We start from the raw sequence: 16509 nt of genomic DNA, 5'->3' as shown, positions 1-16509 counted from the left end.
AATCCTGGAGTTCATAAGAGCCTTCTGGTATCTCCAATACTTCACCCTCACCGTAGTAAAATTTGCAATTTCGACTATCTATGTTAGGTATTGAATTAAACGTAGATAAATACAGTAGACCACATTCGTATTCACCGTCCAATTGAAGTTCAGGCGAATAATTTGTTGTAAGACTAGAGGAGGTTCCCGTTATGGATAAAGTGAAAGACATCGTGTAAATGACATTTTTTTTATTAGTATTAACCATTTAAACGCCTCTGCCAAAATTGTTTTAAATATTTTAAGCATAAATGACCACAATTTACAGTATTAAATTGTTGGAACTGCCTATAATTATATGAAATATCAAATCTTTTCAAATATATTATCAACTCTAATGGCGGTTTAATATCGCCGAAGCTATTATAATATTCACAATATTTTTTATCCTTTGCATAGGCTACCCAGTGAGTTCCTTGGTTTTTTGATTCGTCTAAGTTAATTATCGCGCATTCTCTACGCTTAGGAAGTTTGGGTAAGCGGTCTCTCATAAATACTCCTCTAAAATAAGGTATACCCGTTGAATTGTTGATAATATCGACATTTGTGAGAGCTCGACTGGGTAACCTACCATTTAGTTTTTTGAGGTTTTTAAGCATAGTCCTTTGCCATTTCTGTACGGTTTTATATGTAATCCTTTGCCCAACGCTATGGATTCCATCATTTTGTTGTGACGTTCAGATTCCGCTAGTTTATTTCTTGCCGCTTTATAGTCTCCTACAGCTTTAGCTATTCCTGCCGCGCCGCCTGCCAGAGAACCCAGAGCCGATAATCCCGCGAATATAGGAATCAACGGTAATATGCCTCCAGTTTTTGGAATAGGTATTATACGAGGTATCCGCATACGACTTGTGTTAGGAAATATTTTCTTCGCAGCTGTATAAGCACTGCTTATGATATTTCCATTCTTTTTTTCTTTAATTCGCTACGTATTTTTGTAACTAAGTGCTTAAATGACTTAACACCTGCCCCTGTCTTAATTTTTGATTTCATAACTTTACTAACCAGCCATGACGCCAGTTTTTCTCCTTTCCCAGCGTTTTTTGCATTCATACGTCGCTTAGCCATTTTATAAAGTTCTAAATCAGCCTTATGTCGATCCTCTATACGTGAATATTTGTCGTAAGCAATATCGTGCTGCATACAAGCTGAATCTAACCCGTTGATACCTTTATCACCCCGTCTTAAGCGTTCTTGTAATTTAGTTCCAGGGCCGCAATAATTGTACCCAGGTATGTGTAGTTCAAATGGAAGATTATTAATGGCACTATTTAAAAGTCCTCTTCCTTTCATAGTCAGTTAACTAGTGATAAAGTAACATTCGCATCAGTATTATAAATAGATTTACCTCTATACAACAGCACTGCGCTCAATCCAACTATTTTCGCTTGTACTAAGACCCAACCACTTAACGTATAGCTTGTTGCCTTTTCTTTTCATTATTTTCTCTATAAGATAAACATTAGGATACTTTGTTTTTTGCAGCTCTTGTTCATAAAAGGTGCCTAATATTGAATTTTTTCGTTGATCCTCTAAGTAATATGTAACGGGTATAGTATTCTTAACTTGTTTTATTGTAAATAATTCTGTAGACCAATTAGGCGTATAACCTTTATGAAAAGCGCCTTTGTACTTGCTTATACGTACGCAATCCCCTACACTGAATTTGTTGGCCCGTGTTTGTAGGTATGAGCGAGGTTTGTTTAGTATAGATTTTATTTCAGACTCTTTATGGAAATCAACATCTATCGGTCTACACCTTATTGTGCGATGAAATGTATGATTATATGAATTCACAATATCATGTAAAGGTTTTCCAAACCATTTGTAATTGCCAACAAAACTAAAATATTTATACAGTTTGCCTTTTAAAGTTTTTATAACCCTTTCTACAATTGATGCTTTTTTAACTGAATAGGTTGAATAATGGTTTATCTGCAAGGATTCCAAATAATTTTTAAATTCAGTATTGTAAAATTCTTTCCCCAAATCTGTCTGTAGATGTTTAGGTTTGCGTTTTGCAGTGTCAATTAGTTGCCTAAAAGCGTCTTTGGTCTCAAATTTGGTCTTAGATTTCATCGGAATTCCCCATATGTATTTTGAAAATGTATCAATGACAACCAAAACGTACTTATAACCCTTATTAATATTATGAAATTTTTGTAAATCCAGTAAATCTGCTTGCCACAAATCATCTATGCCTTTTAGTACAACTGAACGCCGCGCAAAATTTTTGCGAGCAGACCTATGAATTTCATTTACTATTTGGTTCTTTTCCATTACTGAGTCTGCTCAAAATACCCTCAGTTTCCTTTTTTGTATAAAAGTTCAAGTTCAACTGGCGCTGCAAGCTATGAATTTGTGAATTTATAGTTTCAAGCAAAGAATCCAATTCACTTTTTTTGTAAGTGCCACTAAAGAGTTGATCAACATATTGTTTGTTTACACCATCAGTAGACAGCACAGGTGTATTAACACCTTTCAGTCGAGACGATTGTAAATCAAAATCGCCATTATCAGCGCGAATTAGTGCCCTTTCGCCAAATTCCGAAAATTCGAATACTCGTAAGCGTTTATGTACATGGTGTCCAAATTTATCAATGTTCATTTTGCTATGTATCATGCTTTATTAAAAGATTAAGATTGACTGCGGATCTAAAGTATCGTTAGGTCATTATATATCTTTCAATATATCTGATTCTTTCAATTCTTCAATTATAGATATTATTTCGTTATCTAACCCTGTATTACCAGCATCCCGGGATGCAATAAGTAGCTTTAATCTTTCAACTAACTCATTTGGATCATCCCAATAAACGTATGAAATATTATTGGTTACCTTTTTCATAGTTGGGAGCCCTTGTCCCTGGACATTACTCCCATTACTTTTTAAACGTTCTTTAGTATATTTAAACATAGGCCTTATGATTTGTAAATATTTTCTACCTTTGTTGCTTTTTATAGGTTTATTTGGATTAAAGTCACGCCTGTGTGCATTCGTTTCTAATAGCAGTAACTTATAATTAAGTTTATCTTCTTCAGTTATAACTTCAAGTTCAGGCACTTTTGTAAATAATAATTCCTTCAAACCCGGGGTTAAATTGTAAGTTTTTCCGCTAATTACTATACTGTTATTATCAAGCGCTACCACATGCGATCCGAGCATAATTTTACCACGTTCTTTGTGTACGCCAAAAGGGATATTCTCCAAATTATACGAAATGTTACCATCACTATTATCATCTCCGGGAGAATCTATCGAATCAGAAGTCTTAAAAGAGAACTCATCAGCTGATTCCTCGCTATTAATACTGTCATCTAAAGAGGCGTTGCTTCCATCATAAACGTCTCTACTTTTAGAGATCGTAGAATTCACACCAACGGTGTGAGTAGTACTTTCCTTATCACTGGCCTCAGGGCTGAATTTCAATCGCTTAATTGAGTTTTTCCAGTCTGTATCATCAGTCTTAAATTCGTCGCTAAGGTAATTATTTTCATTATTAAAGTTACTTTTTTTATTACTTTTAACCATCTCATTGAGAGGTTCTGTTATTGGTTTTAAAACTGACTCTAATGTCATTTCATTGGCCGTTTTGATGTTACGAATTACCTTAACTTTTCTCTTTACAGCCTCAGCTGACTGAAGCAGCTTCTCTTTTAAATTCTTCTCTTCGTTCATTACGATGCAACCTCGTTGGAATTATATGAAGAAATGGCGGTGTAATGTAATTGCGACATTCATCTAAAATAATAAATGTATCAAAACCCGATCTATAGCATCCTGAATTCTTCGCACAATCCTTATTTATTACTAAGTAGTTGTGCGGTTGGTTCCATACAGTGGCACACATATCTCTAAACTGGTTCCATCGCATATCAGTTCCAACGTGTTCATCATAAATATGTCGTAAATTAATTTCGTCTTGTTTAAACAAAATAATCAGATTTGCATTATCTCTTATTAACTGTTTAGGTATTTTGCTGTAGGTTTGATTCAAGTAAAAACTATTAATGTTTTTGTGTCGTCCCATCGCAAAGTAATCCCTTATATTATTTTGATTTTCACATGCAACGTCATCAAATATGAATACAGAGTCATTAGCTGCATCCTGAGGACTCACGACTTCATCATTTTCGCGATATTTGAAATAATTTACTGAGGGAACCAATGACAACACTTTTTCTAGATAGTTGTATAAAGGTTGATAAAGAGTTTTTGAATACACATACACATTTTGAAAACGAATTCCTTGTTCATGTAAAAGAAGACCTATCATTAGATTGGTCTTTCCACAATTAGATGGTCCACAAATGACGCAACGGATTGAATTCGGTAAAAGTTTTCCATGATAAGAATTCTGTTTTGAACAGTTTGAAGCTAGTATGTCAAACCGAAGGGTTTGAGGTTGCTTAACAAACTTCATAGTAAATACTCGTTAGTTAGCAACGTCTTGTTATAATGAAATGTTAATCCATAATGATGACTTACATTGTCAACTCGATTAATATGCCTGCTTTGGCCGCGAAACGCTCGAACGGTATGAAGTGATTTTAAACACAACTATTATCGCGAAAGGATATCGATGTGGTTTAAACTTCCTAACGATGATGATACAATTCTTGCCCAGATATTTGAGGGTTAGGATGTATTTGGGAGTTTAGACCACTGGAATGAGTTTGAGCGAGAATCGCTCGAACGAAATGAAAGTGGTTTAAACTTCCCAAATATATACTACTGTTATACTATTATATTCCAGTCTTGGGTACTTTCTGAGTATATATACAGTATTTATATATTTTTGTGTAAGTCCCAACATCACAAGCCTTATTGAACTTTTCCGTGGGACTAAATCAATAGTAAATCTGTTTAAGATTGTCCTATTTTATTCATGATGTCTATTTAACTAAGTATTATTAGCCATTCACACGTGGACATCGCATATAAAACTTTAAAAAAACTCGCGACGTAAAGTAACAATAGAAAGTGCGAACGTGCGTTCTATGAGAACGCGCGCCATCCCTGATTAGGCCGCGAACTCGCGGCCGCCAGCATGTACTTGTAGCGCGGCGATAAAATCGCGGAGTGAGCCGCCCCTGACAGTATACAGCATTTATAATACAATATATTTTTACGTCAAACCATTAAACATGTTAAAGTAGGTCCCAATTTTTTTTCCAAATCATCTTTTTTTGTATGGCAGTATTTTACTTACATGAACGTGGCACTGGACAGGATACATAATTATTATGCTTTTTTTTATTAATATTATAAATGGGCTTACTCTTGACTAGCCGAAAGCAAAAAGACGTGGCTTACGATGGAGTGAACTCGCCCAGAAGATACCTGTTCACTCTTGATTTGAAGGTTGCCGGGTTATATCAGCTCGGAAATATAGCCGCCGGCAAGGAATTCCACTTCTTGGCAGTGCGCATAAGAAAAGAAGAAGCAAAGCGCTTCGTGCGAATTCGCGGAATATCTACCAAGTAAGGATGGAAACCGGCCGTGCGTCTAAGAGGCTGATGGTAGAATGGGGTGGTGGAATAAGCTCGTGGAGCTCTTGAGCACACTCCCTGAAGTGCAACCTGTCATCAAGATAAAAAAAAAACAAACGATTCCGAGTAAAATCTGCCCAAAAATCTATATTATTTTGAAGGCATGGCTGAGGTTGCAACTAAATATAAAAATAAAACGAAGACAAGTATAAATATTCCATTATATTAGCTCAAAGGCTCTGCACGCTTTGTAATTTAACATTCCTGGTTCGAGAGCATGCCACAGACCACCTCAACTACTAGACGGAGCATTCAGGCCAACATGCATATACAGGGTGAAATAAAAAGGACCAATTCAAACTTTGCATAGTGACTTTTAGGCCTGATCCGCCTGATTTAGACGGCGTGCGAACTCGCATGCGATTTCAGTTACATTGCGGGCTGTTGAGGTTGACATACAATTTTGCACAGCCATCAAATACCGCAATGTAATAAAACTCGTATGTGAGTTCTCGTACCATCTAACTGGGCCCTTAAGGTCATAATGGACAACTTTCATTATGGGACCAATGCTGAGATCGCAAAAAAAATTTGGCATGTATGGAACGGCCAAATTTTTTTTCCGATTTCGGCAATGGTCCCATAATGAAAGTTGTCCATTATGACCTCAAAAGCTACTATGCAAGGTTTGAACGGTCTTTTTATTTACACCGTGTATTTAATTATACTTCGCACTCCTGTAATTTTGGTATAATATTAATATTTATATATAAGGAATATTTAGGTAGGTATAAGAAGTAAGTTTTAGGGTTGAACCAGTACAGTGCCTATCATGATCGTGTTTTTATCACTTATTACAGCATGCGTCACTTTCGCACTTACATAATTATTAGAACGTGACAGATATGATGACAAATGATAGACAACCGTCCATCTTAGCCGTGCTGGGATGTCAATATACTTAGGTACTATGTAATGGTGTAAAATTCTAGTATTTTTCCAGTAAAATTGTACATAAAAAAAATTGTATCTGTGCTCATCACACAACTAAATGCCCTTACTAATATCTATCTGGTAACCACGGGCTCTATGTAAATACGGTGTCTGTGTAGTCTATGGACCATGTTCTCCCTAGAGCAGCTTTGTTTGTGTATAAACAACAACCTTGTTTCAATTTCATTGTGCTTTGAACGCACGAAGATTCTTTTTCTGATTTCGTGAGACACTTTTTATTTGAAAACGTTTATTTCTTTTATGTTTGTAATCTTGAAAAGTTCGTATTTTAATGTACATACTTTCCATTAAACATACGCACAAGTTAAACACATAATATTTTTACATACATCATCATCCTCCTTGCGTTCTCCCGGCATTTTGCCACGGCTCATGGGAGCCTGGGGTCCGCTTTGACAACTAATCCCAAGATTTGGCATAGGCACTAGTTTTTACGAAAGCGACTGCCATCTGACCTTCCAACCCGAAGGGTAAACTAGACCTTATTGGAATTAGTCCGGTTTCCTCACGATGTTTTCCTTCACCGAAAAGCGACTGGCAAATATCAAATGACATTTCGCACATAAATTCCGAAAAACTCATTGGTTTTCAATATTTTTACATACAGCACTACTTATAAAAGCATAAGTCTGTCTGTCTATAGATTTGCTTAAACCGCTAACCAGATATTACAAAAATTTCAAAATGAGGTGTAGGATATTTTTATTCAAGATATCATCCCTTAAGACGGTAATAATAATTATCTCACTTCCTCCTCGAAAAAGAGATAATTGAGGCAACGCCTGGTAATTGATGAAAGCATTCTGTCAAACCTAATTATTATTGCCTTTTATTTTTCATCAGGCGCTTATTATGTTACTCTAGAATTAGTAACATAATAAGACGAAGGCGCGCGTCAAAACTCACTTCCTCCTCGAAAAAGAGATAATTGAGGCAACGCCTGGTAATTGATGAAAGCATTCTGTCAAACCTAATTATTATTGCCTTTTATTTTTCATCAGGCGCTTATTATGTTACTCTATAATTAGTAACATAATAAGACGAAGGCGCGCGTCAAAAGCTAGTAAAACAAGTAGATTTTTTATACAGGTATAGAATTGAAGTTGCGGAAGAAATGCTATTCCGAAATAGAATTATTTTTACAATGATTTTGTAAATGCAATAATAATATTTCATTTTAAGCTTATTTTATTACAATACGCAATATCTTTTCGTCGCGTGCCGAATAAAATTACAGATTAAAGGCGTCATAAAAACTGCAAAAAGATTTAAAGAATGGAAGTGTCCAGAGCTAATCTGTAAAGAGCTTAGTGAGAAATGTTCTAAGCGCTTTGGGTCCTTTTGTCCTAATTTTTATTGTTACAAATTAGAACTGTAAAGCGTGCGTAGGGAAAATGCGATTAAAAATTATTTTCAGTTGAATTAATCTCTTAACTATTGTAAATTTATTCTTATGCTATAGATAGATAGATAGAATACTCTTTATTGGCACACCTCAGCAAGAGATACAGAAAAAAGATACAGCGGAGACAAAACAAATGATTATAAATAGAGGCAGACAACAGGCGGTCTTATCGCTAAAGAGCTATATTTCTTTTTATAAAGCGATATGTCAAATCACTAATTTTTATTATTAAATGGTTCATAATAGGCTACTTGACCCTTTTTTTGAAGTCTATTATAAATTATTTATTACTATCCAATGAACCAAAAAAAATACTACCATATTTTATTACGACTTGAAAACCACAAAAAACATTTATTAAGTTTACTTTAACTTAATTAGGCAAAAAACATCATTAGTCATGTTAATCTATAGATTGTCTGCGCATGACGCAAATCGAATTGAGCATAAAATTTTCTGACATTTAAGTTATGAGGCATAAAGTTCATCATGTCAGTGATTGACTCGGCATGAAGTTAAGTTAGGTTCTATGACGTCACTACACGTCTGACAGCGGTTTCGGTTGCCAAAGTTGAAATAAATATAACACACATTTTTTATCGAAAATACGTAGCCACCATACACTTTTAATACCCAAAATCTATAAAAGTTGGTTTCTTATGTCAAATACTACAGGAAACAATCATTTCTTGTGCCAAATTCGATAAGAGTCTAGGTAGCCTATTTAGTGTCTTCGGTCACCTAAAGTTAGTGTTTTTAATTCGTTCACATTACTAGACTAACTACAGTCCCAACTAACAGACAAAAAATGGCGCACTACGTCGTAAATCGGTCGTTATTTATAACCGCCCGCTTGTATGACGAGAACCCGCCCGGCGGGTTCACCGGCATCTGACTGAACTTTCACGAGTGCCCACTAGGCGGGTTCTTGGTGTCGAACGTGTTAAAGCAAGACGAGTTATGTTCAGACAGCGTCGTGGATCACCCCCGACGCAAAAACGACGGGGTGTTATATGTTTGACGTGTCTGTCTGTTTGCGTGTGTGCCTGTCTGTGGCATCGTAGCTACCGAACGGATGAACCGATTTAGATTTAGTTTTTTTTTTTGTTTGAAAGCAAAATTATTCCGGAGTGTTCTTAGCCAAGTTTCATGAAAATCTGTCTACTATGTCGGTTTTTTTTTTTCAAAATTTTGATTTTTAGCAGTATTGCATTATGAAGTGGATGACCGGCTTTAAGGGATCCAAACTCTGAATTGGATGATCCAAATTGTTACAGAAAAGTTATAAAACAAACTTTTAAGTACGTAATCATGTCTTTCACCTAATCTTTTAATGAGGAAGACGAATAAAAAAATATTTTTTTCTCTTAATTATTTGAAGACACGATTTTATTACAAATTTACGGCGAAAAATCAGTGTTTAGTCACTGTAAGCAATATAACACAATGAAAAAAGGGCCGTTTAAACTTTGCATAGTGACTTTGACTTTTGTGAGTGCAGAGGTCATAATGAACAACTTTTATTATGGGACCAATGCTGAAATCACAAAAAATGGCTGTTTCATACACTTCGACTATCGTAATGCCGCTCATTTTTATAGAACAGCCAAATTTTTTTCGCTATTTCAGCATTAGTCCTATATAAAAAGTTGTTCATTATGAAATCCGTTATTCATTAGCGTGGGTAGGCCCCCAACAAGGTGGACTGATGACCTGGTGAAGGTCGCAGGAGTCCGCTGGATGCGGGTGGCGCAGGACAGGTCATTGTGGCAATCTTTGGGGGAGGCCTATGTCCAGCAGTGGACGTCTTTCGCCTGATATGATGATGATTATGATGATTATGAAATCAAAAGTCACCATGCAAGGTTTGGACGGTCCTTTTTATTGCATCCTGTATTTTATGAAATATTTATGTCATTTGAAATTATAATATCTAAGTGAAATTGTAATAATAGTGTTTTTTATTAAAAAAAACTTTTAAATTAATAATATCTCATATGTCGTGAACTTTGTACGAGGATTTCACAAATCAACATTTTTTTGTTACATCCATAATATTTATATAAGCATAATATATATGTTATTTTATTATTCTAAAATAAAAGCTACTAGTTTTCTTAACTGTTTACAACTTGCTTTTTTATTACTTTATGCTTTGTACGTTTCATGTGCCAAGTTATATTACATAACCACCCTGTTATCCCCTGTTATCTGTTATTAGTTATAACAGATGGTGCAAAACAAATTACGTAATAACAAAAATATATCTCATAACTTTTCTAAAGATATTAACGGGTGTAAAAGCTCAGAATACAAACGAGCCAGGTTATCTAAAAAGGTACCTATTCTAACACACACTAAACTTACGATTTATTTATTTAATTATCATTGAGGAATATACATTTCACGTATCAATAACTAACACTCTTGGCTCAATGAATAATTAGGATGTCAAAAAAAAACTAGCTACTGTAACAATACAGACTGTAATTTTTATAACGGGCCATATTTTATGGACATGATGGGATTACGTAAAAAAATACACCATTGCATATAATAATCCAGTAACAATTAATAAATATAAAGAGTAAATTAAACCATATTTATATCAAACAGTAATATCATTAAACCATATAATATCAACCCTAGTTATCAAATAAGGTCCCATGAGTTATTACCTAACACGCAAAATTCCCCCGTTGAATTTCGGTGGAATTTTTTCGGATCTCGGAAATCGTTCTAATTAATCCGATATAAATTCCAAGGTCAAAGACGTCTTATCTTCAGGAAAACGCATAATATTCAACTGCCTCATTCAAATCGTGGTCTCCCAGACATTGATATGTATCTCCCTTGTTGCAGGCAAGTTCCGTCGCGAGTTCCACCGGTCGTACTTCAAATGCTTCTGCTGCTGTCACGCCCCGCTCTCCCCAGACCGAAACGGAACATCCTTCGCCCCCATCGGTAGCTCCCGTGCTGGCACAACCCGCACTGTCGTCCGTCGAAACGACTCATGCGCGTCCTACCGCCTCACACACCTCTCCCCTTCCAACCACAACAGCATCAACAGGGACTTAAGAAACACCACCTCCTTCATAGAACAAATCAACGGCAGAAGACCGAAGCTAAGAGATGACTCCATCAGCGAAGCCACCAGATTTACACTAACCACAGACGCTTGCAGAGATTGACGACCGAATCTATTCTGCAAGGAGGATGGAATAGAAACCTACATCGCTAGGAGCACCAACAGCATCGATTGCAAGCCGTACTACGATTGTTTCAAAGATAAGAAATGTTACCTCAGTGAGGAGAGGCATAGCGATACATATACTGATTATCGCGAAGATGATAATGAGTGGAAGGAACTTTTCACTGTTAAAGATACCAAAAACGGGTTTACCTTTAAATTTAACCGTAGTCTTAATAGCTGTCAGATTAAGAATAAGAGGAAAATCAACACGGTATGTTAAAGTCAGTTTTCTAGCTTTTAAATACTAGTGTTTATCGAGATCTCTGTAGCGTTCTGTACATATTATATATTCACAACGTAAATAAGTAATCCAGTCACAAAATAACATAACAGGTGATTCCATTCTTGATTAAATTAACAGTTTTACTTATTTTTATTACAAATATTACAATTATAATTTGCTTCACCTCATTTTACGAGCCCCAATACAAATGATATCGTCTAGTCACACTTCAACGTGCGATATTTATTTCCGAAACTGGTGTTTAAACCCAGATTGACTTTGATGATAAATGGAATACACGACACACTAAGCCATTAAAACTAGTTTAATCTTGCGCCGTACAAAATGCCCTAATGTTATATGTTTTAATATAATCATATCATAAAAATAACATATCTAAAGCAAAAAAATACGCCTAGTTCATATTTGAGGCATAATAGGTCGTCTATTTTAAATAAAAATAGTTTAGTAAGATTTATATTATACAATAATATTTTAAATTGAAGTAATAATATTATAAGTCGTCTGATATGATATACGGCTACATAAAAAGGTAAATTCTGTAAAAAATATAATTATTCTACAACATTTTTATACCAAAATAGCAAGAGGTAAGTCGGTGCCTGAATCAGTGAGGAAAATTATAATTTCCAGTAACAATAGCGGCAAATCTACGTTCCAAAATACCCAAAGACCTTTTTTTGCCAAGATCTACGGCGCATACAATCATCCAGCATCAACTAAAACACGGAACCGTCTCCTGTTTAAATAAATCTGGCCGTCGAAGAATAACTGCCAAAGAGAAAACAGGATTTTGAGGAGCATCATCAGGAAAAATCGTCATGCAAGAGCAGGAGAACTTATCTAACTATGGCATGACGCGATCAAAATAAACATTTCAGTCGATACCTGAAAGACAATAATGAAAATAATGGGCTTCGGTTTTCACACCGCTAAACAGAAACCATTACTTACTCAAAAGCAGAAAACTAACAGGTTGAAATTTGCACAAAAGTACAGAAACTGGACTGCCGATCAGTGGCGAAAAATAATATGGAGCGACAAATCCAAATTTGAGGTCATAGTTGGCGATGAACGAAGTAAAGTCATTCAAGAAAAAGGAGATGCATTTCACAAAGACTGTCTTGAACGCAAGGTGTAGTTTCCAGCATCTTTAAATGATTTGGGGCTGTATGTCGGCACAGGGTGTGGGATGTCTGCAATTTATAGATAGAACCGTCAATGCAGAGAAATACAAAAGCATCTTGGAATAGAGTTCACTACCGTCTATAAGAAAGTTTAAGTATATAAATGGATTTACTTTTCAACAAGATGGTGCCTTATGTCATACTGGCAAGACAACGATGGAGTGGCTGAAACAAAAACAAATTCCTACCATATCATGGCCATCCAGCAGTCCAGACTTGTCTCCCATAAAAACTTTGTAGTGGTAAATGAAGAAAAAGTTGCGAAAAGATCCTTCTAAATCCAAAGCTGATTTTAAGGAGAAACTTGTGGGTGTCTGGAATGGAATAATCCCTGAGGAGTATAGACAGTTGGTAGATACAATGCCGCTCAGAATTAAGGCCGTTTTAGATGCAAAAGGTGACGCCACCAAGTGGTAGTTGTTCTTTTCTGCATCGGCTACGCTGAAGACGAACATTTTTGCGAGTGTTACATTTGGTGAAATTATGTTTTTCTGTTTACTAGTGAGGAAAATTGTTAATTTATGTTTTGAATAAATAAAATATGCATTATAAGCTCTCTTGTTTTTATGTTACATGTTCTACTAATCATCTAATTCATCCTGAATTTTGAGGTCGAAGTTAGGACATAATATTTTTTTCATACTAGACGATATCATTTGCATTGGGGCTCGTATTATAACAAAAAAGGGTGTGAACAATTTATATTTTAATCCAAACCGTACCAATATACAAGAATTTCACAAAAAAAAAAGAAAGTGATTAATCGTGTTCCTTGCTGCATTATTGGGAGACCAATTACGTACCCAAAAGTAAATTTCAATTTGAAACTTAAATTGGAATATTAAATATGCAGAATGTAATGATTATAACCGAAAATCGTTTCTGGATAATTATGATGGGTTGGCTATATAAACAATTTAGTTTTATGTATATTTTTTTTACCCCTTTCGTTTTGTACCATAAAATCTCCATTCTCTCCAACGTGCGCACACACTCCGCCGCACATCGTTGACGTCAAGTACAGGGCGAGTTGCACAAACAATTCGGGCGAATTTATACTGTAATGCCGCGCTTTGTGTGTCCATAGTTTAACGGTTATAAAAATTCCACCCTGTATATGTTTTTGTACTATAAAAGCTGTAGGAATTTAAATTTATTATTTTCACAAATTTCAAAAACACACATCTATACTGTGGAAGAAAACATAATTATTAATATTTTTTTTTTAATATCGTGTAAATAGCATACAATTTAAATGCTGTAAAACATTTTGAACCTGATGCTAAGATTTTAAAGTGTACTATTTTGTAAGTTATGTGTGAGTGAGATAATTATAAGCATCATGGATGTATATTTTGATAAGTACCTACAATTTATTACTGTGTCAGAACAAAGTATTCTTTGTTAGTTAAGTTTTCGAATTTCATATGTGTAATAATACATTTTATGATGTTTAATCCATATACCTGTTAAGGAATAAATATTTAAAAAATCCATTATGATTTAAATACCTACCTAGACTATTATTTATTTAAATTTAATAAAATATATTAGCGCAAAGTATACAAAACTATATGATTTGAAAAGTGTCAACGTTGTCATAATTTCAGGAACTTAGATTGTGATAAGACATTTTCAGTTTTTAGATCGTTTCGAGCATAATATTTCTGTGTTGCTTGACTTTACACTAGAAGTTCTTAAACTGAAATAGATATCATATACTAAAGAAAAAAACGATCAATCCCACTGGTGGCGAAGCCGGGAACCTTCTACTTAAACCTTTAAATTTATTTTTACGTATACTTTCTTTTGATAAACGATATATTCCATTAGGTATTTCCAATTGGACTTCAAGGACCTACTCGTATTATAATGATATACCGTATAAATGACACCAATTTATTTGTATTCGGATATGTTAAATTCATTCGTTATGTTAAATCTATTCGTTTCAGAGCAACTATATTTATTTTTATAGATTAGATATTGTTGAAGGTTTTCTATTGTGCAAGTGGCGACAGGACTAAGCTGGCTTGGCGTCAATCAAAACTACAATCGAACGGAAGAAAGGGGGTAGTGAAATTTTTAACCCGTCACCACTCGGACAACGAACGGGGCACGAACGGGGGGTTTCTTACGAAGTAATATATTTTAGGGTTCCGTACCAGACATAGACATAGACATTTTATTAATAATATTATAAATATTACACGTTCATCAATAAAATTATTTAACAGCAATTAAATTAAGATTATTACAATTTCAGTCTAGTTATAATTTTGAATATTTAATTGAAAGATGCATTCATTGATTATATTACATATGATATGTCATTTAGATTTGTTAATTTGATTTTATACATAATTATTATTTTATTCTAATATAAGTTATTTGGTAGGTCAAAGAAATCTTTTATGTCATAGAAGGAGTATTCTAAGAGCCACCTTCTTAACTTTTTTAGAAATTGGTGGGTACTGCCTGCATTTTTTATTTCTGCTGGTAGTTTGTTGAAGACTCTAGGTCCTATGTGAGACATGATTTTAGACGACTTAGTCAGTTTGGTAGTATGAGTTTGGAGTTGATTTTTCGAGCCCTGTCTGGTGCGAGTGATTTTTTTGAACGGGTAAGAGTCCAAATTTTCATTGACGTGCTTTGCCACGTCGTAAATATACTGAGAAGGCAGTGTGAGAATATTGTTCTTTTTGAATAGGTTTTGAGCCGGAGTACGAGGTGGAACGGAAGATATAATGCGGACAGCTACCAAAAAGGTACAAACCCCTCAAAAGTACAGAGGAACCCTCTGGTGACGCTCTGTCCGCCTATCCGTCTGTCACATTACTTTTTTTGTTTTTCACAGTCTATTTCAATCAAAACGTTCAACTTCACTTAACATGGGTAATGGATCAATGGGGATGGAGCGATCGGGAGTGCTGCGAATGCGGATGCCCAAAGCAAACTGCTCGGCATATTGTCCTTGAGCGCCCACTGACAAAGTGCCATGGCCCAGTAGAAGGTTTTAAAAACGCAGCGAGCGCATTACCTACTTGGAGGAATGTAAATTTAGATTATGAACTAGTTATAGTGTATATATACAGTGTATTGTAGTCTTAATTGCCATACGATAAATAAATAAAACCCCAAAAAATATGTAGTAATTAATAATCATCCCGTTATTGAAGTATAAATAAATGTTCGAACAACATTCCGTTCATTTTCAACGAAAATTGTCATGAAAGCGGTCCTCATAAAAGAAACGGTTAAATAAATTGTATTTACCTTAAATATTCCAAGACAATTCTTACAAGAGTAATAAGGGTTGACAAGCCTGACATTGACACTTCCTTGTAAATTTCTCGGGCAAATTGAACAGTTTCTCACTCAAATTTAGACAGAGGGGACGAGAAAATAATACAAGTTTAATTGCCATCTTCAGCGTTGGCACCTTTTTCAATATGTCCTACAAAATAAAGCGTGTTTTATTGTGTTTTACGTTGTTTTTGGGTTAAAAATTGTTTTATAGAAAGTTAGGAAAATATTTAGTGAAATGAAGGTATTATGTTTTGTATTAATTACAAAATATAAATAATATAAATGTAACCGTACATAGAAAACAGCGATAAAATTCAACTAGCAACGTAACAAAGTTGTATGACAAAGTACCAATGATGATATCTTACAGAAAATGGAAGAAATAAATTATCTACATTGCTGTGGTTGAACCGAAATACGAGTCTCATACAATGTGCAAATTTTTCTTACATGTTTCTGTGCAATCAAGAACAACTTGTATCAGCATAAGAGTTTTGAATGATTCACGGTTATTTTAATCAGACTTATATTGACCGGGATATAGACCGTGATTACCTTTTTGATT

The 16509-nt window shown here is 34.8% G+C and overlaps 1 protein-coding gene across 1 annotated transcript in view; it reads left to right on the top strand.

Moving 5' to 3' along the window:
• Positions 1-11393, top strand: part of LOC125242075 (orexin/Hypocretin receptor type 1-like) — a 68853-nt gene extending 57460 nt beyond the window's left edge. Inside the window, exon 7 of the mRNA XM_048150778.1 lies at positions 10814-11393. Within this exon, the coding sequence (XP_048006735.1) occupies positions 10814-11142 (329 nt within the window). The 3' untranslated portion in view covers positions 11143-11393. The remainder of the gene's footprint in view (positions 1-10813) is intronic.
• The last annotated feature ends 5116 nt before the right edge of the window (positions 11394-16509 follow it).

This window comes from Leguminivora glycinivorella, unplaced genomic scaffold, assembly GCF_023078275.1.
Source record: "Leguminivora glycinivorella isolate SPB_JAAS2020 unplaced genomic scaffold, LegGlyc_1.1 Scaffold6, whole genome shotgun sequence".
Lineage (NCBI taxonomy): Eukaryota > Metazoa > Arthropoda > Insecta > Lepidoptera > Tortricidae > Leguminivora > Leguminivora glycinivorella.
The sequence above is the reverse complement of the archived record's forward strand: the minus strand, read 5'-3'. Positions and strand labels throughout refer to the sequence as shown.